This window comes from Diplotaxodon limnothrissa, linkage group LG7 (assembly GCF_057381915.1).
Source record: "Diplotaxodon limnothrissa isolate DT_005_m linkage group LG7, D_limnothrissa_male_GT1.1, whole genome shotgun sequence".
In the NCBI taxonomy this organism is placed as follows: domain Eukaryota; kingdom Metazoa; phylum Chordata; class Actinopteri; order Cichliformes; family Cichlidae; genus Diplotaxodon; species Diplotaxodon limnothrissa.
Window position 1 is genome coordinate 54,365,633 of NC_140602.1, and position 22,252 is coordinate 54,387,884.

The window sequence follows — 22,252 nt, forward strand, 5'->3', positions numbered from 1 at the left end:
AAAAAAATCAAACAAACAAAAAAGCCTAGAAAGGAAGTCGGTTCTTTCTTTGAAGCCTCAGCAGGGAATAATCCACGGATGACCGTAGCTGTGATCACCAGCTGTGATCTTGCCTTTTGTGAAGCATCTGTAGAGCTACAACTGTTTACACTATTAAAAACATATTGTACTTTACCTGTTGTGTAGCTTAAACAGACATCCTTAAGGACACAATCTCTCACACACACACAGCCCACAGCTCGGTAAACAAGAAAGCATGGCTGCCTCAATGAATGTGTCAAAATGCTTTGTGCCTGGCTCCATTAAAAAGGTGCTCTCATATTGTGTAAAAATAGATGGCATGTGGAAAATAATAATAACCTTGCACGTAAAGAGGGCGCCTCTTACACTTACACTATGGTATCATTTAACATTTATTTTTTTATTTTAAATAATACAATAAATATACTACAAACGAACATTGGCTTTGGTAGAGTTACAAGTTCATCAGTTTCTCTCCACTTCACAATTGTGGACATGACCTTTTTATTCTTCTTCTTCTTCTTTTTTTTTTTCCATCTGTAGCAATGAAAAAAAAAAAAAAAAAGTTAACGTATCCTGATGAATAACACATGGACTGGAGATCATGCCACGCTACAAAAAAATCATAACAAGAGAAAAAACTTTACAATTTCATGCATACAGATAGGTTTTAATGCTTCAAAAGACATACAAGAGTGGATGGCCACAGTAAACTTGGATTTATTGACATAAAAACCAATATATCTTCTATCCTCTGATCCTTACACAGGTTTGACAAAACTGTGAAAAACAAACAAACAGAAAATCTACAAAATGAAACAAAGACAAAAAAAAAGAAAAAAAGAAAATAATGGCAGCATCACTGCTGGTTCTGGAAATTTACAAAATAATTGTTTGTTCTTTTAAAAAAAAAAAAAAATCATTATAATTATTATTGAGAGCGGAGTGTTAAATTTGGATTTACTGCATCAAATGAAAAATAAAGCCAAAGATCTACAAGCATATTGAGTTATCTTAACAGAAAAGGTTCAAGTCACATATTTAAAGATTTTTTTTCTCTTTTTTTAAAAAGGAAGCCAAAAAAAAAAGAAGAGCTGTAACAATTCTGTGGTAGATACTAGTGGTCATAAGCATAAAGAGTGCATAGTTTGAACAAAGAGCAATATTACAATAAGGGCAAAAAATATGCATGAACAAACCGTTCCATCTGGCTAATCAACAAGTTTCTCGAGTTGTTTTCCCATAACAAAAAAAAGAAAAGAAAAGAAAACCTTTGGTGGAAGGACCTTCTAATTTGCACTGTATCCATTTGGCCCAATTGCAACATGTCCATCTTTTAACCTAGTTTCATGTGGCACACATGATCAAAAAAAAAAAAAAAAAAATGCAGCGTCACAGAGCATTGATACGCAAAGCCAACAGCACCATCTTAGATCCCTCTTGTCATTTCCAACATTTTTTACAGACCCATTTCTTATCTGTGTGGTCCGCTGAAGCAGGAGATAACATGCTGCACTGATCTCAGAGTGGCTATGTATGGGAAACAAACAAAAAAATAACGGCATGCATAAACCACCACTGGATGCTCAAGCGAGTCAAAGGGACTGGTGGCGATGGAGTTACTCTCAGCACAAGTTTTCCATATTTCAAACACAAAACTAGAAAAAATACATAGCACCACAGAAGAGAGAGAAAATAGCACCTAGGTTTCGATTTCTTTGTGTTTTCGTTACAATGTGACATCATCACCATCATCATCTCCCACTGCAGTCAGATTTCAGGAAACGTGAAGAAGGCTTTTATTAAGTTAAGAATATTGCCACCAATGCGGTTTGTTCTGTTCAGAGGACACAAAAAGGAGGAATGTATTTTTTTTTGTTCTTTTCGGTTTCTGTCTGCAAATTAACTGTCACATAATAACAGAGCTTGTTTTCGTCCTTTATTTCCATTTTGTTCTTAAATTACAACAAAGGCGTGCTCCACAGTTGCAACAAGACAGGACTCACCACGGGGTTGGGGTTTGTTTTCTGGATTTTGATTTTACAAGTCGAATTCTCTCACTTTTCTACAATTTTGGATGTCGTCCACGCGCTCCTACCTCACAAATATAGAAAGTCACATGCATGTTTTGAAGCCAGAAGCAATAAAAGATACCCAGAAAAATATACAGAATGTACTTACAAACATAAAAAAAATCATTTATATATATTTATATATATATATATATTTATATATATATATATATGGCCCATCCCAAGAGAATGGGGAGACAATTATGCACAAACAAAGCTCCCGTAGTGAAATGAGCAAACAAACTGAGAAAAAAGCAAAGCCAGGGAGATGAAGGAAAACATGAGATCAAAACTAAAGCAAAGAAAAAAAAGAGCCAAATCAAATGGAGTCCAAGGCACATAGCGCGACCGTCTGGAACGGCTGCGGCTCTCAAGGTCGCCTTCGTTGTTTGGAACAAAAGTGTGGTGAAATGGGGCTAGGTTTTTGTGTGTGAGTGAACTGTATAGGAAGGAGGATCTGACATCCAGTTTCAAAACTTGCATGTGATGGAGAAGGCACACTGAGGTTTCAAGGTTTTTTCCTCTGTTTCCTATAAAAAAAATTTCACCGCATTCTCAACTTGATTTCATTTTACTTTATACTTGTTGCTTTTTGGAAAAAAAAAGTAACATTTTTCTTTTACAAATAGAATCGTCTTATTCTTTTTCATCAATTGTTTTTGAGAAAACAAAAATATGCTTTTTTTTTTTTCTTTCTCCATTTGCTCAGTTAAAAAGTCTTAGCCGATGAAACAGACGGGCCCCACTTCGAATCCGAACTTCTGCGTGGGGCCGCCAAAATCGTTGAACATGACGTCCACAAATGGCACCTGTTCCACCTTTGGTGTGTTGATCTCAAGTACTGTCTTTTCATAGCCCTTTTTCAGCTGTCAAAGAGAAAAGACACAGTGGGGTTGAAGAATCAGTGTGCGGAAAATATTCTTTTCAAAAAAAGAGAAAGAAACACCACACACACACACACACATTTGCTGGACTCCTGCTCACGCAACGACTACAAAGATACTCAAAGCATAACTTTCCAACAGTTTCCATCAAAGGAACCCAGCTTACCTCCCAAAAAACACACACCCACACATACGCACACACTTCCCTGACTTACCGCACAGCCATCAACTAAGGCGCGGATGTAGGGGTTGTTGTCATAAGACATCTCCTCATCGTTGGAGCCCAGGAAGCGGATGGCCTTGTCATAGTTGTCCTGCTCCTGGTCGTGCCATGCCACCGATTGGTAGCAGTTGTATGTCATGTTCTGCCTGGCTGCTGCGCTCAACAGCCGCAAGAAAGTCATCTGGACCACACCGATGGGATTGCCCTCGGCATCCACATAGGAAAGCTGCAAAAAGAAGACATTTCCATGTTTACACCATGCAGTTTCCTCTGTCACCTGGAAGCATTTTTTATGTGTTGACTATTGAAAATAGTCAACCAGACAAAAAACTTGATGTGCCATTAATATATAATATGACTCAGCATATAGACCTAGTAGAGCAGTAAGGCTGGCATTCATCAAAATTAGTAATAAAGACCTTAACCAAACAATGCTAATGTCAGTCCAATACTAAAGACTTTTCATTGTTTATTACCTCCACCAAGAAAGTTTTGTTTTTTAGGCGTTCACAAATATGTCGTTCTTTCTGTCTGTAAACGTGATAGCTTGAGAACTTTTGAATGAATTCTCATTAACCTTTGTAGTGGTGTAGAGTGGACTAATGTTAACAGACCATTAATATTTGTCTTACATCCAGGTTGTCAAGGTCAGCTTCATGATTGATTGGTTGGAAATTGAGGAAATTAACTTGATTTAACTATGTTTCTTTCAAGTTTGGTGTATATTATCAATATGCAGAAAGGACCAAGCTTTAAAATGTCACATCCGACCTCTGACCTTTCCTTCAAGTTCAATAGAGTGATCTGAAGGTCAATGTGATAATTATAATATATAGAGCAGTAAAACTATGTTTCTTACTGCCATTGTTTGTATTGATAACATCTAGGCATATAGGGATTCGAAATATCACAATACTTTGGATATCTAACCTCTTCTTCAAGTTCAAATAAGGTCAAACTTTCATTAAATCCCTTTTATTTTCAAAACTTTGCTAAAAAATTCTATTGCCTTTGTTTTTATTGTCAACATTTAAGAAATTACACTGTCATATGGGAATTATAAATACTCTATTATAGTTTGCATCTCAATATAATGTCACATTTGACCTCTGACCTCACTTTTACATTTCACATCAGCCTTTCTTTGAAGCTGACTCCAAAATGTGGGATAAATTTAAAAAACAACTGTCAAGTTAGTCATAAGTATACTGCAGTATAACATTATATAATGAGCTCAAGTTATAAAAATATCTCCCCAAAATGCTGACTTTAACTAATTTAATTAAATGTAAATTTTCCTTGTAATTTTGTTACATAAGTACAATGCAAATTTAATGAAATCTGGTTCAATGAAATTCACTTGATTGGTACACATTCAGTTTGTACTGAGCACATTTTCCTTAATGATTAATTATTTGAATAATAAATAAAAAAAAATAAAACTTTGACTTGATATATTTCAGATACATTTTACTCAAAATTACTGCCTCGTGTGTTTCGAGAGTGAAGAAATCTTTTTTTTAAACTATTTCAGTTATTTACAAATCATGACCTACTCATACATATTGTTTGTGTAATCAAAGTAAGCATCTATCATGCTACCCTTACCTATTTTGTTACTGCACTACAAATTCATTAAAATATGTTTAAAAAGAACAAAGAAACAAAAAATGTAAAATGTGTAAAAAAAACAAAACAAAAACAGCAACAACATTAAACATGGCGCCTAAAATGGAACCAGTTGAAGAGCCCGTGCAATTAGTTTACTGACAGCGTCCTCTTACAATCAACAGGCTACTTATGTGAGACCTGCGGCACATCTTTCTATGAATAACAGACCTGACCTTAATTTAGATGTTAATTTGGCCCCACCAATGTATGAACGTCGCAAACACAAGTGCGAGAAGAACAATGGAGAACTAATCTGTCTCTCCTGTTCTACGCCTTTTGAAGGCTTGTTTTTTTAAATGCTTTTCAGCAGCACTTGACAAGCTGACTGGGCAATACTCCAGGTGTGACAGAACAACATCAATCATAACAGAAGCAGGAACATACACGGAGCATTTCCTCAAAATAGCAATGCCCTTTCCCATCTTGGAGACGATGAAATATCAAACCAAGACAGGGGGTAATTTAGTTTTTAGTGACCTATTCAGCTGAAATCCCATCTTTGAACAGGTGAAGTGCCTTGACATTACCAAGAGCAACCTTACTACCGAATACCATATGTTTAAATCTTTGCAAAAACAGCCCGCAATACAGAGCTGTCATTTTTACTTTAAGTTCTTAGAGCATCTGTGTTGTGTAGTTTTATAAGAAAAGATCAAAAAGCACATATTCAGCTGCAGTTCAATACACATTTAGTACAATTTTGAGTGTTTATAACAGCATCGCTATCAGGCGTTAAACACACTGTGCTTATTAGTGCTGTAATTCATTGTTGGTTTGGGTCTTTAATGAAATCTGCTGACAACGAATAAAAAATTTAATTACCAGCCTTATCCTTAAGTAACGTACAAATATGTATAAATTTTTAGAAGAGGAGGATAAGTGCAGAATATTTCCAAGGCCTGAAGCCCGGGAGCTGCACTGATGTTCAAGGCTTAATGCGGAACAAATCTACCTTCAAAGTATAAAAAATAAGCATAACTAAAGAGCTCATTTAAATCGTAATTGTGTGATTATGTAAAATATATAAGCGATACGAGCAAATTATGGTAAAATCATGAAAATGTATTGTCGTAATAGGAACTATGTGGCAGTAATGATATTGCTAATTAGCCTATAATTAACCCAGCATCCCTGCTTTTCAGGCTCATGTTACAAGAAGGAAAACAAAAAGTCGCATTAAGCTGATTATAGTAATCCTGACTGACTGACAAGACAGCAGATTTTGGAAACAGTTGTATTTCATTTTAATGTCCGTAAATGACTATTTGCATACCAACCAGCAGGAATCCATTAGATCCACATGGTCACTTTGTCTTTCAGACAAACAGGACTTACTGAAGACTCATGCACATGCGGATCCCTTCCATGCAGCCAGAGCAGCAAACTGTCTGTGTGTCTGTTCGTCTATTACCACTCATTCTTCCACGTAAGCGAAGGTCCATGCACACACACATGCATATAAAGAGCCCAGAGTGCCGACACTTTGACTTGACGCAATCTCCAGCTAATAATGAGGATAAATGATCTAATTTGATTTTTTAATTATGAATATATTTTAAAAAATTAAGACTGTTTCTCTGTAATTTATGTCTGTGAGTGTCGGCACTGTGGCTCAAACTGTGGCTGAGCAGGTCCGTGCTTTTCTCATTTACCCCACCACTCGTCATCCCCTCCCTCCCGCCCTGACCCGTACAGCGTGTGAATCCAGCCTGGCATCATCATAGGCACATTACCTCTTTATCATCACAGTCGCAAGTCAACAGTGACTGAGTACCCAGAGGGCCCCTGGGCTGTGACTGAGTGCCTGACCCATTTGACTCAGAGGTACTCTCCAGCGTTTAAGGGAGAGAATGGGAATGTGAGTGCAAGCTGAGAGAGAATGACACTTGTGTTTTGCCATTTGTGGAGGACAGATGCCCTGCTGAGGCAAGAGCTTGTCGAGATCACAAAAAAACAATAACAAATGTGTAAGCGATGCATTCAGTCTGAGACGTTTTGTCCACACTAATAAATCAACTATCAGTGGATGAACTAACAGAGCCGTGGGATTGTCAAGGCACACAGTCACTCTTTAAAGATGCTCTCTTAATGTAGCAGAGGTATGACAAGAATTTTTACACACATTGTTTTCCTTTTTTTTAGACTAAATATGTTTCTTCACCAGATTCCATTTCTTGCTTTGAATGGTCCACAAACCTCTCCTCCATTTCCGTGTAAGAGCATCCGACTATGTCGTTGGACTGAAGGTGAGTGCAGCTCATGCTGAATCATGCAACTCAATAACGAAACAACCAGCAAGCGAGGAGCCAGTCGATACATACTTCACAGAACCAGAACCATGCAGAGCCTCAGGCACACGGAGTCCAGACCTGAGCCAGGACTCCGGGACCGCGGGCAGCAACACTTACCAGGGAACCTCTCTTGTAGTGACTATACCATGTGCCTGGCGAGTCTTTGGGCCATTTTGCCATTTTGCTCTGTAAAATATAAGAGGCATTCAGGGAAGGGAAAGGGACTTGAGAAAGTCGGGGGTCTGGCTTACCAGTTTACCACGTTTGAATTCACTGAACCAGGAACCGGGATTCTCCTTTAGCCAGGAAGTGAGCCTAGCCTGGGGGCATGGATCGACAAAGAGGAAGAGGATGGAGGAGGAGGAGGAAAAACAGCAGTGTTATAAGAAAAGGAAACAAGATCCGACAGAAATCCCACATCCCCTCTCAGCTTTGTTCTCTCGCCTTCTGTTTGTCCTCTGAGGAGTCTTCCAAAAACCTGAAACAGTTTCGCAGTGAGACCGACCGACTGGACCAGGGAAGAAGATTTTTGTAAGCCATTATGCTATTTTGTACTGTACACACTGGGGCTGGCAGCTAATTGCCGCTGAAAAATTCATGAGTACACAGTGATTAATTAAGAAATGATCGCAGGCAAGGAACTCTGATAGTGGGGGCCTCCATCCCTGCTGCTCGGTGTCAGCGCCGTGCAGCCATGGTGCACTAACTTTGTTACGCCATTAAAAGCTGTGAACTGGCCAACGGGGGCACAGCTCTAATGGTCTCAGCCATGACAATGATGAATTTCTCTATAATTAGAGAGCAGGGTCTGATATGGGGCTGTCATCAATGGCTTAATGCGTTAATGAATGATGGGCCGGAGATCGCTTATCGCTGGGAGATGGCACACATTAGACCCACGCTGCATCCAAGGTGACCTTCACTTTTTTTTTGCCACGGTGCACAGAGTGGAGGAGAAAATTCAACCTTGAAGGCAGCACTATCCCTTTGAGGATCTTACAAAGCGTGTGCTCTTGTGACCACTGCGCCCATCTCAAAACGCGCATGGGAGTGTTTGGATGTCTGAAAGCAAAAAGACAGACAACGCGGGCTTTTCTTTCTCACAGCCCTGACACGAATGAGAACAGCCCATCACCAGCGCGCTATAAAAAGTCTGCTTCATTATTCCGAGCTTAGGCAAACTCCCGCTCCTCTGAGGCTTGGTGAGTGGGATCATTAAAATGGCTGTAGCGCGCCGCTATTACACAACCCCCGACTCGTCAAAGACAGCGTTCCCAATGTTTCACCACTCCGCTGTGCTACACTCCTTCACGCACTCATGCATAATGAAGCAAAAATCTTCTCACCTGCCAAAGGCTTTTATGGGTGATAAAGTCCTTAATGTCATTCTATCTAAAAATGGTTCTGAAACAACAGAGTGAATGTGAGTGCTTGTCTCGCTGCAGGACTAAAAGGAGACTTTTGCACGCTAGCAAAATAACTCGGTCCCTCTCGTGGGATATGCAGGAGGAGTCCTGGTGAATCATCTCCCACATCTTCTTAGAAGCAACACACTGGCTAATCTCGCGGAGGCTAATTATACGGGTAAATACATTTACTGTTGTATATAGTGTTGCTTTGGCATGCTCAGGTTAGTCCCAAATGTGAAGGGTAAAAAATTTTAAAAAGCTTATCGAGAGTGCTCGGCTCACATTACCCTTGCTGTCAATCTTATCACCAAAATAGACGATGAAAATAGCAAAGATTTTGTTTTTTGTTGTTTTTTTAAGGCCCAAACTTTCTGTTTACTGTGTTGTCATCTCATGTTGTGCGATTGCATTGCTTGTATACACACAGCCAGACTTACCCCTCCAGACTTCTTATCTGGGAAGATGCAGCTCTCGCCGCTTGCTGTGAAGTTGCAGTAAACCTTGAAGGAGTCCCGGGAGCAGCCCTGGTTTGGATCAATCCAGTACTCACCTGGACAGATAAAGGAAGGGAGAAGACACACAAAAACACACCCACGCACACACACACGGATGGGAGAGAGAGAGAGAGCACAGAATATATAATTCAATATATATATAGTGTTTCATTGAGGTCAAGGTAAGGCTAGACACTGGGTGTGTCGTGCCTCTGTGTTTACATCTTCAGTTCACATTAGACACATTCTAAACTGTGGGTGTTTTTCTTCTAAATTAGCATTGCTAATAAATGCATAACTCATTATTTAATTTCATTATTTGATCCTATTTTTTAAGGTTTTGGCTTCGTTTTAACAGCTGCCAAAGCAGACAGCGATCAGGAAACTGGAGCAATTAGAGGGAATTGAACCTTGGATGTTGTGGTTATGCGGTATGCACCTCACTCATTAGCACGCCAGACATCCCAGATGGTTTATCAAACATTCATTTTTGAAAAGTAAATCCTGCTGTTTGATAACATCATCACCTAGAGATGGATGATGCACCGAGAAGTGGAAAAGTACTTTGTTTACTAATTAATTAGTAATTAACTAGTCCGTATGTGAGCAATTGCAAGTGTCACGCTCCTGTGACGGATACACTGCAGATATAATACGCCTCTGTATTACAAAACAGAATTAAACAGTGATTTATATTTGGACGTTTGTTTGTGACTAACAATTATTTTCATGATAAATAAATATTAGAAAAACACAGGAATGCGATGGCTTGTTTTGTCCAGTCAACACATTCAAATATGAATACAAAAAGGTTTTTAATCTGCAGGCAGATTAAGAAAAAATTACTTAATTTAATGCATTATTATATTATTAATTTATTTTTGGTTTTTGTTTTGTTTTTAGTTGTAAGCATCTTTCGGATTTATTCATCATGACCCATTATTAAAGGCTGGGTTTAAGTTATGCAGGGCACATGACTCCCTGTATATGTTACAATATAGAAATAAGGGGTGACAAGTATATCCACCCCTGGAGCCCAGATGTGCATGTTGGGGTGGTGGAGGGGTTAAAAGAGCATGTAGTGAAACAGGAAATATTGAGTCAGGCTGTATTCTTCTTTTTTTTGTTTGTTTCACCATTAACATTACATACCCGATTTGTGGCCAGTAACACTGACTTTCTACAAACATTTCTAGCTAGCTGTGTTTGATTTTGTTAAAGTTTAAAAGGCGTAAAGAAAGAGAATTAAACAAAGCACCAATTTGGGCTAAATGTAACACGAACCATCAGGGAAATCAGGGTGGCAGAGCTGCAGGTCCTTGCAGGTACGTGCAGGGTTGCCCTGGGTGCCCAGTGGGTGCTTCATCTGCTCAATCTCCAACTTAAGAGAGTTAAGTGAGCCAAAGATTTCCTCCATGCCATCATCATAGTCTTTATAGTTGGCATCCATAGCTGCATCGTCCACCATCTGGCTGGCATCGATGTTCCTACGTGATCGGCCCTTAATAGGAGCCTGGATGGGGAGTGGGTGGATGACATCACCAGGAGGTCCCTTTTATGGAGAGATGACACGAGAGGAGATAAATGTCGGTTACTGTCAACCAAAATTATAATGACTGATTTCGTCATTTTGAATTTTACTGCTCAAAAAGTAGAGCATCTACTTACAGGAGGGCCAGGAGGTCCAGGTGTACCAGTCTCTCCCTTTGGTCCAGTTTGACCCTGAGCAGGACAAAATTAAACCAGCGGTTAATCTTCGTAAATAAGTGTCATGATAAATGCTTGCGTTTTTTTGCAGCTTTTGGTTAATCACTTACCGATGAGCCTTTAGCTCCTTTAGGACCCGGGGGACCCTAAAAACACAGAGACAATCAAGTGATCAGTACTGGCTCAAACATTACATCATGAGTCTATAGTAAGACACACGTGCTAAGCTTACAGGTAATCCAGGGGGGCCAATGGGACCAAGTGGACCCGCAGGACCAGCAATACCCTGAAAGAAAAGAGAAATTGCAAATCCATAAATGTTGTGTGCCAAGAAAAAAAAACCTTCTTTATTCCTAAAGCAACAGTATTGACTAGTATGAAAGATATTAACACCAGTGGTACCAATTTGCTCTTGCTAAATAAGGAAGATCAAACAAAAGTCTGTCAATAGCTAGCTGACTAATGGCACAAACTGAGCTGCTGTTCAAAAATGTAGGTGCAGTGTTGTTTACTCACATTGTCTCCTTTGGGACCAGCTGATCCAGAAGGACCAGGAAGGCCTCTGTCACCTTTCTCTCCCTGTTCACCTGGTGGTCCAATTAAACCAATAAGACCTGGATGGCCCTGAGCAAACAGAACAACACAAGCACATGTAATCAAAGCAACATTTAATGAGACACGTTCCAATCAGAGGAGTAAGAATTTGATGGTCAGTGGAAAACAAAAAAATAAAAGGAAAAAACAACTCAGCAATCACTAAATTGGTTCCTGAAGTAGCTCACCTTTTCTCCTTTGACACCAGAGTCTCCTTTCAAACCAGGTAAGCCAGGTGGGCCCTGTGAGAAAATGTAAGCTGTCAGATCCAGTCGCACATTATATGAGGCATGGCAATACAAGTTATTTCTACTCACCATAGGTCCGGGAGGTCCATCTGGGCCTGGGGCACCAGGTAGACCTTGTTCTCCCTGCAAAAACATTTGTAGAGTTTTTTTAACCCCACTTCACAAGAAAACCAGTTCCTTTTAATATTCTGGATTTATTTAGCAAATTAGCGAATCATATATGCTGTTTAAACAAAACCACACTACATAAAGGTATGACAGTGATGAATCGCTGCGAGGCTGAGAAATAAGATACTTACGACAGCACCAGGGATTCCCCTGAGACCTTCAGGACCTGGCTTTCCGGGTGATCCTTGAGGACCAACGGGACCTGTTTTTCCAGGGGGACCTTCTAACCCAGGCTCTCCCTTTCACACAGGAAAATGATTCACACGAAAACATTTGATGTTAGCTCATTTGTTAGGTTGTTTTACTTACACAAAAATTTTTTTGTGTTTTTGGATGAATTACCTTGCCTCCCTTCTCTCCTTGTCTTCCCTCGGGTCCTGCAGGTCCAGGAGGCCCCTATTTAAAAAATAAAATAAAATAAATTAAGCAACTTTTTAACATTTTCACAAGGATAGGAGTAAGACAGTGCAGGGCAGCACTTACTCTCTTTCCTGGTGGTCCAGCAGGACCAGATTCTCCAGTTGGTCCAGGTGAACCCTGGTTTAAAAGAAATAATTCAACATTGAAAAGACTATTTACATTTCTCAGTAATGACATGCAGCAGAGTGGAAAAGAAAAAATAACACTCACAGCCTGACCAGCCTCTCCATCATCGCCCTTGTCACCCGGTAAACCGTCTAAGCCCTGTATTGGAATTGAAGAGGGTCTCAGTCATGATGTTTTGCAATAAAAAGTGCATAAAGACTTAAGTTTGGATGGTTTATTCACAGAACAGCTGCCATACGTACAGCTGGACCAGGCTCTCCAGGGGGGCCGGGGTCACCAGGGAAACCACTTGGACCCTGAAAATGAATAAAGTTACATTTTTTGTTTGTTATTTTTTAGACATTTACTTTTAAGTAACTATGATCGTCCTCTGCTTAATGACTTATGTTGCAAAGTGTATTTTAATAAAAAACCTGGAACAGAACTTACTGGGCTGCCTTTTGGACCATCATCTCCTGGGGGTCCCTTAGGGCCTGGAGGTCCAGCAGCACCAGCCGGACCAGCCTCTCCCTTCTCTCCTCGTTCTCCTCTTGAACCCTATAATAATATGCAGCATGTTACCAGTGCAATTACTTGTATAAGCTAGAATTCAGAGTTGCTAGTGTACAACATGAGGAAAATGGCCTGTGGAAGATAAATACAATCTCTTTTTAACATCATGGACATTATAGATAAACTCTTTGTTGTGTTTTTTTTAATAAAAATGAAATGAAATAGACTGAGATAACTCACTGGTGGGCCAACTTCTCCCTGAGGGCCTGGCTCTCCCGTTTCACCGGTATCTCCCTGAAAGAGGTGGGCAACAAGGGGTATTAGTAGGTGAGAGAGAGACATACATTACAAGTAAAGTGATTTGTTGATCTTCTGTGGTTCTAAAAATCCCATAATTTACTGCAGCCCCTCACTGTCCCAGTGTCCTTGTCACCAAAAATGGGAATAGAAAGAGATGGCACAAGAGATTTCAATTCATCAAGTGCAGGCAGACTGGGTGGCAGGAGCAAGGACGGCGCTGACCTCACTGTTCTCCCTGGACCCTGCCCATATATCTTGTCCTCTTCCTTTTGCCTTATTGCCCTGTTGACTCACCTATATGCCAAGCACTATCGTTATTCACTGCCATATGAGACTACTGTCCTCCCTACTGAGGTCTACCACACACGTGTTTAGTGGAAGAATATTAGCCCATGTCATGTTTGGGAAACAAGGATGTCAGTTGATGGCACAGCTTTGCAGAGCCAACGACAAGCTGCACAGTGACTCGTTATGATAAGCATATCCAGATTCGCTCTAGCATGAACAATAGCTCTGTGTTGTGAACATCAACTGACACTCTAAATTAGTGTCTGGCTGTTTTCCAAAATCTGCCTCCATGCTGTCAAGAAATTCCCTCTAAGCAGCTGGTATGGCTGTTTACAAGCCTCACTGATCCGCCTGTATTAGCGGCGTACGCTGCTGTTTTATGCAATGCTGCGCCTCCGAAGCCCTGCAGAGGCCTTGACTCCATTCTTATGATGACCTTCACTAAGGACTGCTGAGAATAGGAAAACCAGGAAAAGGCAGCTGCTCATCACAGACACAGTGAGGGATGTGTTTACCAAAAAAAGGCCAGGACTCTGTCGCTTGGCAGCTCCCTGGGCTGGATAATAAAATGCCAGCTCAGCTGACGCCCGATTAGCCCAAAGACCGCTGTGTTTGCTTGCACAGAAGCAGGACAGGCTATCCTCGGGGAGATTAGAAAGGAGCAAGAGGTGATTCTATTGACCGAACCAGATAAAGCAAATTATACCATCACCCCGGACAGCAAGCGCTGAAAAACAACAAAAAAACTGCCCAGCGCTGCATTCCAGCGGCTGCAAAAACTACCAAAGGAGGCCTCGATGATGAAGCAGCAGCAACAAATGAAAGCTGTAGCCGCCTTTAATAATGCATTTATCTTCTTAGAATTGCAGTAAGATCTTTTTGACAATTTATTTATAATCTCTCCACCCCAGCAGCAGGCTACTGTCGGGAATGACACCCTGTCCATTCGATTTGGCGTGCATCTGTCACTCTCGAGTAGGAAAAAAACATCCCAAATGGTATCATATAAATAGGCATGTGAAATATTAATAGCTGCAAAAGCCTTTCAAGAGGTATCAGTCTTTGTATAAAACACAACCCAAACAAACTGCTTAGCACAATGAATCTGACTTTTTTAAGTTCGCTTCTCCAAGTTAAAACTTTTTCTCTATGACAGGTGAGTCTGAAAATAAACATACCCAGCACCGCAAATATATCTATAACGGAGGAAAAGTTCGATCGTCAGGAGTCTAAACAGCTGATATGAATGTGTCATATCAGAATTTCAACTCATTAAATATTGATTATGTTATCAGCCTCAAAAGTCCCACTACTGACGGGACTAATCAAACTACATTATACACATGAATGGTTGAGTTTCCGGCTAAAATCATTCCATCCAAAAAAGAAAAAAAAAGAAAAAGAGTTTTACCTTTTCTCCAACAGCACCAGGGTTTCCAATACCACCGGGAGGTCCCTGAGAACCGTCGGCTCCCGGGGGTCCTGAGGGACCTCTGGGACCAGGGGGACCTGGTGGACCCTGTAGGCAACAAGCAGAGCCACCTCAGTTTAAGAAATGGAATTCATCTTCATGCTCCTTGTAGTGTAAAGGTGCTCAATGATAACACAGTCAGAATGCGCACAAACTAAGCTCTTACCATTTGACCAACATCTCCAGTTTCACCTTTCTCGCCAGGTGGACCAGGTAAGCCCTGAAAGGTTAAAAAATTATTTAATCAGATCTTTCTAAATAAAACCATGGTTGAAGTTTGCTTAATACTCTAGTTCGCACCTGCAGACCAACTGGGCCTGGAGGTCCGGGGAATCCTCTGGATCCTTCATCTCCTTTCTGGCCAAACATACCCTGCTGACCTCTGGGACCAGGCTCACCATCTGCACCCTGCACAGCAGAAGAGATAATGAGATAATGAGAGTCAGTCTGCTAACACATAGATAAGGCACTGAATAATGTGAACACATAGCTCAAAATGGACACTTACAGCAGGACCCGGTGCTCCAACAGGTCCTTGAGGGCCAGTAGGACCGGGTGGACCCTGCAGTTGGGGACATGAAAAAGCGTAATTTTGTCTGTCACTCAGTATTTAAAATTCATGTATCAGCCTCAGAATTCTAGAAAGCAAAATAATGAATAAATGATGTGTTTTCTACAGACAAACTTACATGTTCTCCTTTGTCACCCTTACTTCCTTTCTGGCCCGGCTCTCCAATCTCTCCCTGTGAAGAGAGCATCAAAGCGTGAAACAAAAAAATAGCCAGTGGTATGCACATAAAAGGAAAATAAAACTTTGACAATGAATATTCTTAACAATCTCTAATTTGCCTGAACTGTCCTTCCTTTCAAAAAACATTGTTTTGTACCTTTAGATCTGCCTATAGATATCTCAATTACATCACTCCTTCCCTAAAAAATATACTTCTGAAGGGGGCTTATCGTGATGGCTGACTCAGTGACAGAATAAGCAGCCAAAACAGAATATATTATGACTCCCATCAGAACCTGTTTAAACCAGAATATACCAACTGAAGAACCTTGTACCCAAATGCCTGTGTGGGTGTTAAAAATAATGCTAATAACCACCAAAAACCAAAGGCATTTACTTTGGTGTTTGAATCAGAAAAAGCTCTTTCTGTGGTGGCTTTAGTCTCCTAAATAAAGGCCTTGGACTTATCCATTCCCTGTGAGCTGGGCTTATAATGAGAAAGTGTCTGAATGTATGTAAACATTATCTGGCAAGATCGTTTTTTATCTGCATGGCAAATACCCTCTGTGTTCTCTTTGTCCGTTTACACCACGGGGAATGTTGTAAGGCCAGTTAAGAACTGAGGCATTCTTCAAAGGATGAGAGATTATCCTCTGAGTATTTCCGCAGCTGATCTTCCTGCAAATGTTTTAGAAGGGATGACCAGTTGCTTGGATCTGAATACTAAAGGGTCACTTTCACCCATCCTGTCGTTGCCTCTCTCTCTGTGTCTGTTTGTAAAGACGGGTACAAAGCAGCAACAAGGCCAGTTCTCCTTTTAAGGATCTGTTAATCGATGCAAACCCTGTCAGACAAATTCCCCTCACAGCGTTTTAAGGTCACAGAGAAAGAGACAAGAGGGTCTGGCTGGGAGCCCAATTGCAAAGTTTAGTGTCTAGTTTAGGCCTGTGCGTACACAGAGAGACACAGATTGTGAAACAACAACTGCTCAAAAACCAAAAAAAGAAATTTAAGTGCAGCTTTATTAAATTGCATTATATTTTTCTTCACGTGGATACAAATAAACCAAAAATACTATTGTACCTTGTCTCCGTCCTCTCCAGGTGGGCCAGGAGGTCCTCCAGGTCCTGGCAGACCAACAGGTCCCTGAATACCATCTCTTCCAGCTGGACCTTGAGGTCCTTTCTCTCCCTAAAATAATGATTGTTGACATAGAGCAACATTGTGTTTGTCAGTGAGACAAAAATGTGCAGTGTAGCCATGCTATTCCTACAATGTGGTGCTCTTACCGGTCCACCTTTCTCTCCAGCAGGGCCTGGAGGTCCCTGGGGGCCAGAGCGTCCTGGGAGACCTGTAGGTCCTGCTGGCCCTGCAGGACCACGCTCACCAGGAGAACCCTACAGCAGTACCACACACTGTGTTATTAGCTAGCTGGTAGCTAGTTATCGAAATAAGACACCATTAATATCAAAGCCATCCAACACAGGAAACTAAAGCATAATATCAGGCACATCAAATAGGTCAGACCTCCCTTATGTAAGTAGCAAACAGTGCATATCATTATATTATATAAGGGTCTGGAATAGCTGAGGGTAGGAACTTTACTATGAAGATATCAGAGATGCAGAGAGAGTACAGAAGGTGAGAGTGACAAAGTGGGGATACGGATGCGGTAAATTGTACTCACAGCAGGGCCAGGTGGGCCAGGAGGACCCTCATTCCCTTTCAGGCCATGAGCTCCCTGCAGATGAGAGTGAAATAAAGGCCTCAGAAAACAAACACATCTGTTGGGGAAGCACACATTCTACCTTACACTGCACTCCTTATCTGCAAAGAGGCTCAGCATGAGATGGAAAGCCTCCTATAGACTCCAAAGTGAAGGTTGAGAGTTGAAGGGGAAAACAGTTTGGCAAAACTGCAGCAAACACCCAAAGGAGCTAGTGCATCAAGTCTGAATCCTAAGGTTAATGAAAAGGCTTTGTAATAAAATGGCATGAAGAAAACAATATAAGTTGCGTAACTACCAGGACACGACTTTGTCAAGTTAGAATTATTTGAAAAAGATAGAAAAATCAGCCAAGAGCAGGCTGTTCCTTTACTGACGAGTGGATCTGATATCATCTCCATTTCTTGAGGTTTACCGCATTCTTACAGAAATTTAATAGTCCAGAACTATTATGCAATAACCAAGCTGTGAGTGATATTGATTTTGTCACGAGGCTTTAAACAAAGCAGAAGGCAATACTAACCACAGGACCAGGCAGACCTCTCTCTCCAGGGAAACCTCTTTGCCCAGGTGGGCCATCTTTACCAGACGGGCCAGCAGGGCCAGGATCACCCTGTAAGTGAAATGGGAAACAAATATGAGCTTTGTAGTTACATACATGTATTTTTAATTAGCTGACAATGTTAAAAAAAAAAAGTTCACTAATAAATAGAACTTCAAGTTTCACCTTGGCTCCTTCTTTTCCTGCAGCTCCAGGCAGACCTTGCTCACCAGGTGGTCCCGGGGGTCCAGGGTGTCCACGTTCTCCCGTTTGTCCAGTCTCACCTGTTGGTCCCTAGAATTGAAAATAAATAAATATATCCCATTCAACACTAAAGTATAAAACCAAGTTACAGAGGAAGTGTGAAAAGAGGGACAAAGCAGAGAGCAAAATCAGCAAATTAACACAAAAATGATATAACAATTTTTCCATTTATTAGAAACGTGGCGAGGAAAAGCTGAACATTTGCTGTGTGGGAGGCTTACTAGTCATTAAAGCCACATACAGCTTCATTATTATGAATGTCCTCAGCCGGCATTAGCAGAACGGCTGGGAGGAAAAGTCTGTTAAACATTTATGCATAATGGATGAAGAGCCCATTGCAAATATGAAAGAGGATAAACAACACTTAAGTCGTGGCTCTTGAGATATAGGTAAGAGGAGCTAAATCGATTTTCATTCACCGAGCAAAATGCTAAGAAAGCATTCCTAATGACAACTTATAGGTTTCTATTGTGCTTCTGTGTGTGAAAGGTTTGCAATTCTGCAAGAGCCTAATTTTTCGAAAAACAATGCAAATGCATATTTAATTATTTTTTGTAGGAAATTGATAGCTATTTGTTTGCGCACAAAGGAATACAGTGAACAAAAAGCTGTGCGTCAATGAAGCAACTAAGAGAAACACTCAATGGCTGTCACTCACCTGAGGTCCAACCACTCCTGGAGGACCAGGAGGGCCTGTTTTGCCTTGGAATCCCTGTGTATTATAAAAAGGAAATAAAAGTCATAAAGTTGCCTCAGTGGATGTAGATATAAGATAAAGAGTTGAATAACCAAAGCACAGCACACTCACAGTTTCTCCTCTCTGTCCAGGATGTCCTGGCAATCCATCTTTCCCTGCAGGTCCCTGAGAATTTCAAACAAATTAAAGAATTTATATTAAAGGTCACACAGAATGGAAAGACAAAGGGCAAAGGTCATATTTCAGTAGAGTGTCTGGACTTACAGGGGGGCCCTTTGGTCCTGGGAAACCTGTTGGTCCCTGAGGCCCAGGCAATCCCTATAAAAATTTAAAAAGCACATAATTGAGTTAAGAATCGCGTGTCTGATCGAAACCTCTGCACGTCCCGAGAATAAAATGACTCCTGGTGATGCTGTTACGGTACGTACCCTCTCACCGGGAGGTCCCGGTGGGCCGTCATTCCCTGAGTTACCCTGGACACAAAAAATAAGGAATCAAATGTGAACATGTATAATGACATATTTCAGAAAGTGGCATTAAAATAAATACTAATACTCACCTTTGGACCAGCTTTTCCTGTCGGTCCTCTTGGTCCTCTCTCTCCTCGAGGCCCCTTAAGAAAGAAAAAAAAAAGCTTTTTAACAAAAAAAAAGTTTGTAAAGGATGCATGTGATCTGAAAAGCTTGGTTATTGTCTCAGTGTGGATTCCCCTTCGAGCACGTTCAGGTCGAACGGCCACTTTTACTCAGGTGCCAAGTTCGCCATCTGCATGGAAGCACGAGTCTGCTGAGTAAGACTAACCGTTGGTCCTCTCTGTCCGCGTGGGCCCGGCTTTCCTGCTGTTCCCTGTGGACACGAAGAACACACACAACGATCAAAGGAATGCCACTCACATTATTAAGATCCTGCATCCTCTGGAAGAATGACTCTAATGCCAGGAGACAGAAATGTTTGCAAGCACAATTGAGCCATTTATGAGCTCAGAAATAGTCTTTTTATAATAAAATAGGATTTACTGTAAAAAAAAAAAAAAGACCATTAACATTTATCTTCACTTACATGTGAAGTCATTGCCACCTTGGAAAATGATATTTTAATAATCAATTATGCATGATATAGCAATTTTGCAGCAGTGTTACAATGACACTGGCTACATACAAATTTAATGAGGAAAACTATTAAATCTTTTATGTAGCTTTTTAAGTTTCAAACAAGTGTTGTGAAACTATCTTAATAGCTCTATTATCCCTTTCTGTCTCGGAGCTGGGTCTCATAAACTTTACAAATGTTTTGTGAAGATGACAAAGCTTAATGCGCCTTGCTCCACTCGTGTTGACAAACCATTACTCTTGCAGGCGAGCTAATGACCCATCCCTTCGACAAAAGAAAATGAAGCATTGCTCAAGAGCCACAAAGTGATAAACAAAGCTTTTGGGGTATCCAAATGAATTGTGCAAGTGGTAATGAAAAGCAATTGCAATGGTGAGCAATTGTGTCTCTGTTGCTTTGTGTTAGAGCCATGCAACTTCCACTAGGTTGATAAATCTGGAGCTGGGACGGGAGCCTGTCTCTGGCGGTACGCCTGTATCCAACCCTTGAGGGAATGAGACGAATATCAAGAAGTCTATCTACATACATACCCGAGTTCCTTTCTCTCCATTGGCACCAGGGAAACCTTGGAAACCCTGGGATCCCTGTGTGTGAGCAAGAGAGCAATTAATCATTTGAGAAGCAAACACAGTCACTATATTCCTTGTTTATACCCTTGGCTTAATACATTTAACAGAAGACTGCATGCACACAAGTAACAGCATTCCTTTATTGCTATTGTATCAGCAACTGAAGGCTGACACCAAATAGCATATTCAAATCCCCAGCTCTTTGATCAGGAAGCTTCAAGCATGTCCGCTTGTCAGACTGCAGCTTTGCCTCAGAGAGGCTAAACGATGAGCCATCAAAAAGTTCAGCAAAAGCAGCCTGCACATGCACGTGTGTGTATTTTTTATTTTCCTCGTTCTCTTTCAAATACACACAGAAAAGCACGTTTTGGTCAGGTTAACTGTGTCTCTGTGAGTTCTAACATTAGCTTAAATTAAATTGTCAAGTAAGTTTAATAACAAGCAATGTTGGCCAAAGCAAGGAAATAAGACATAATTTAAATTATTACACTGAATTAAAAGAAAGATAAAGTCACATTAAAGCACAATTTAAAAAAAACTGTTAAAAAAAAAAAAAGAAAGGCAATTATTTGAGAATAATTTGGGATTATTAACACCATACACTAAACAACTTACACGTAAGTAGACATAACCTGAAAAGGCTTATGAATGGAGGTATATTTTCAGCCACGAAAAAACTATTGGAGAGCTAGATGATCAGCAATTAAACCAACCTGACAGGCTCTGCAAATATGGAACTTAATAAAATAGTAAAAAGCAGCAGTCGACTGACCCTAACAAGTGTCACGCAAGTTCATGTGTCCATGAACACAGAAAGCTCTAACAGATAACACAGAGCTAACCCAGGGACTGGTGGTGAAATACTGTATGTTCATCTAGCGGCATCATTGGTTTCATTGGTGCCTCGCCCAAATTAACATACAGTAATTACTGTAACCGAGCATGGATATGGTAAAATCAGTAAATTAATAACAATGCTCTTTAGCAGTATAAATGCAATTACCTTTGGTCCTTGTCTTCCTGGGTATCCTGGCAATCCAGGAACTCCGAGTTTACCCTGTAAAAGAGAAAGATTAGTAAGTATACTGTTATATACGGTCCTGACAGGAACTTATAAAAGTTTATCAAAAAGTATTTACAAAAATTAATTTACTACTTTTAACAAAAAAAACGACAAGGTTGAGCTCCATGAAACGATTCATCAAATTAAGAGACATAATAAGGTTCCTGCTCTATGTAAAAATGTAAAAACTGAACATTTAACGCAGCATTTACTTAATCCACTGATCTTCTCCTGCCTCAAACCAAACTCCTTATTAGAGCCGTACCAAATTATTCCTCTTAATCCGTGACACCTGATAACCAGTGATAACCTCTTCTCATATTAAAAAGACAAGATGTTTCAGACTTTGAGAGAAATGTGTGCTTTTGGCATCTGCCAAATGCATGGTGATGATGGGATTATTTCAAATAAAATCCTGTAAAAAAAATGTAAATAAATGTTTTTAATTAAACATTCTCAAGCCAACAGAGGATTTCAATTGGCATCAAATTAAAACTTATAATTACAACGTCTAGTAAGAGTCTGTTGATTTATAATTTAATATTAACACTGTCTTTGCTATAGTACCTATAATCTACACATACATTATACTGTATATGAACCTTCTCTGTACCCAGCTGAACTACTACACTCATCTGAAGGGCAGCAGGACACTACAGCCATGACACAGAGG

General features: G+C 40.4%; 1 protein-coding gene across 3 annotated transcripts in view; it reads right to left on the reverse strand.

The window, feature by feature from the left end:
• Positions 1-594: 594 nt before the first annotated feature.
• col5a1 (procollagen, type V, alpha 1) overlaps positions 595-22,252 on the reverse strand; it is a 74,951-nt gene continuing 53,293 nt past the window's right edge. For 2 of the 3 annotated variants that reach the window (XM_085359933.1, XM_085359931.1), the window contains exons 31-66: positions 21,520-21,573; positions 20,478-20,531; positions 19,639-19,683; positions 19,397-19,450; positions 19,266-19,310; positions 19,102-19,155; positions 18,949-19,002; positions 18,799-18,852; positions 18,063-18,170; positions 17,859-17,948; positions 17,297-17,350; positions 16,899-17,006; positions 16,693-16,800; positions 15,569-15,622; positions 15,388-15,441; positions 15,180-15,287; positions 15,046-15,099; positions 14,820-14,927; positions 13,061-13,114; positions 12,758-12,865; positions 12,571-12,624; positions 12,413-12,466; positions 12,266-12,319; positions 12,125-12,178; positions 11,914-12,021; positions 11,684-11,737; positions 11,555-11,608; positions 11,289-11,396; positions 11,005-11,058; positions 10,883-10,918; positions 10,734-10,787; positions 10,350-10,617; positions 9,009-9,121; positions 7,414-7,482; positions 3,193-3,426; positions 595-2,959 (exon numbers count right to left, since the gene is read on the reverse strand). In XM_085359933.1, coding sequence (XP_085216059.1) covers positions 2,813-2,959; positions 3,193-3,426; positions 7,414-7,482; positions 9,009-9,121; positions 10,350-10,617; positions 10,734-10,787; positions 10,883-10,918; positions 11,005-11,058; positions 11,289-11,396; positions 11,555-11,608; positions 11,684-11,737; positions 11,914-12,021; positions 12,125-12,178; positions 12,266-12,319; positions 12,413-12,466; positions 12,571-12,624; positions 12,758-12,865; positions 13,061-13,114; positions 14,820-14,927; positions 15,046-15,099; positions 15,180-15,287; positions 15,388-15,441; positions 15,569-15,622; positions 16,693-16,800; positions 16,899-17,006; positions 17,297-17,350; positions 17,859-17,948; positions 18,063-18,170; positions 18,799-18,852; positions 18,949-19,002; positions 19,102-19,155; positions 19,266-19,310; positions 19,397-19,450; positions 19,639-19,683; positions 20,478-20,531; positions 21,520-21,573 — 2,937 coding nt within the window. In that variant the 3' untranslated portion in view covers positions 595-2,812. Of the gene's footprint in view, positions 2,960-3,192; positions 3,427-7,279; positions 7,349-7,413; positions 7,483-9,008; positions 9,122-10,349; positions 10,618-10,733; positions 10,788-10,882; positions 10,919-11,004; positions 11,059-11,288; positions 11,397-11,554; positions 11,609-11,683; positions 11,738-11,913; positions 12,022-12,124; positions 12,179-12,265; positions 12,320-12,412; positions 12,467-12,570; positions 12,625-12,757; positions 12,866-13,060; positions 13,115-14,819; positions 14,928-15,045; positions 15,100-15,179; positions 15,288-15,387; positions 15,442-15,568; positions 15,623-16,692; positions 16,801-16,898; positions 17,007-17,296; positions 17,351-17,858; positions 17,949-18,062; positions 18,171-18,798; positions 18,853-18,948; positions 19,003-19,101; positions 19,156-19,265; positions 19,311-19,396; positions 19,451-19,638; positions 19,684-20,477; positions 20,532-21,519; positions 21,574-22,252 lie in introns of all 3 variants that reach the window. The other variant, XM_085359932.1, reaches the window with a different exon arrangement.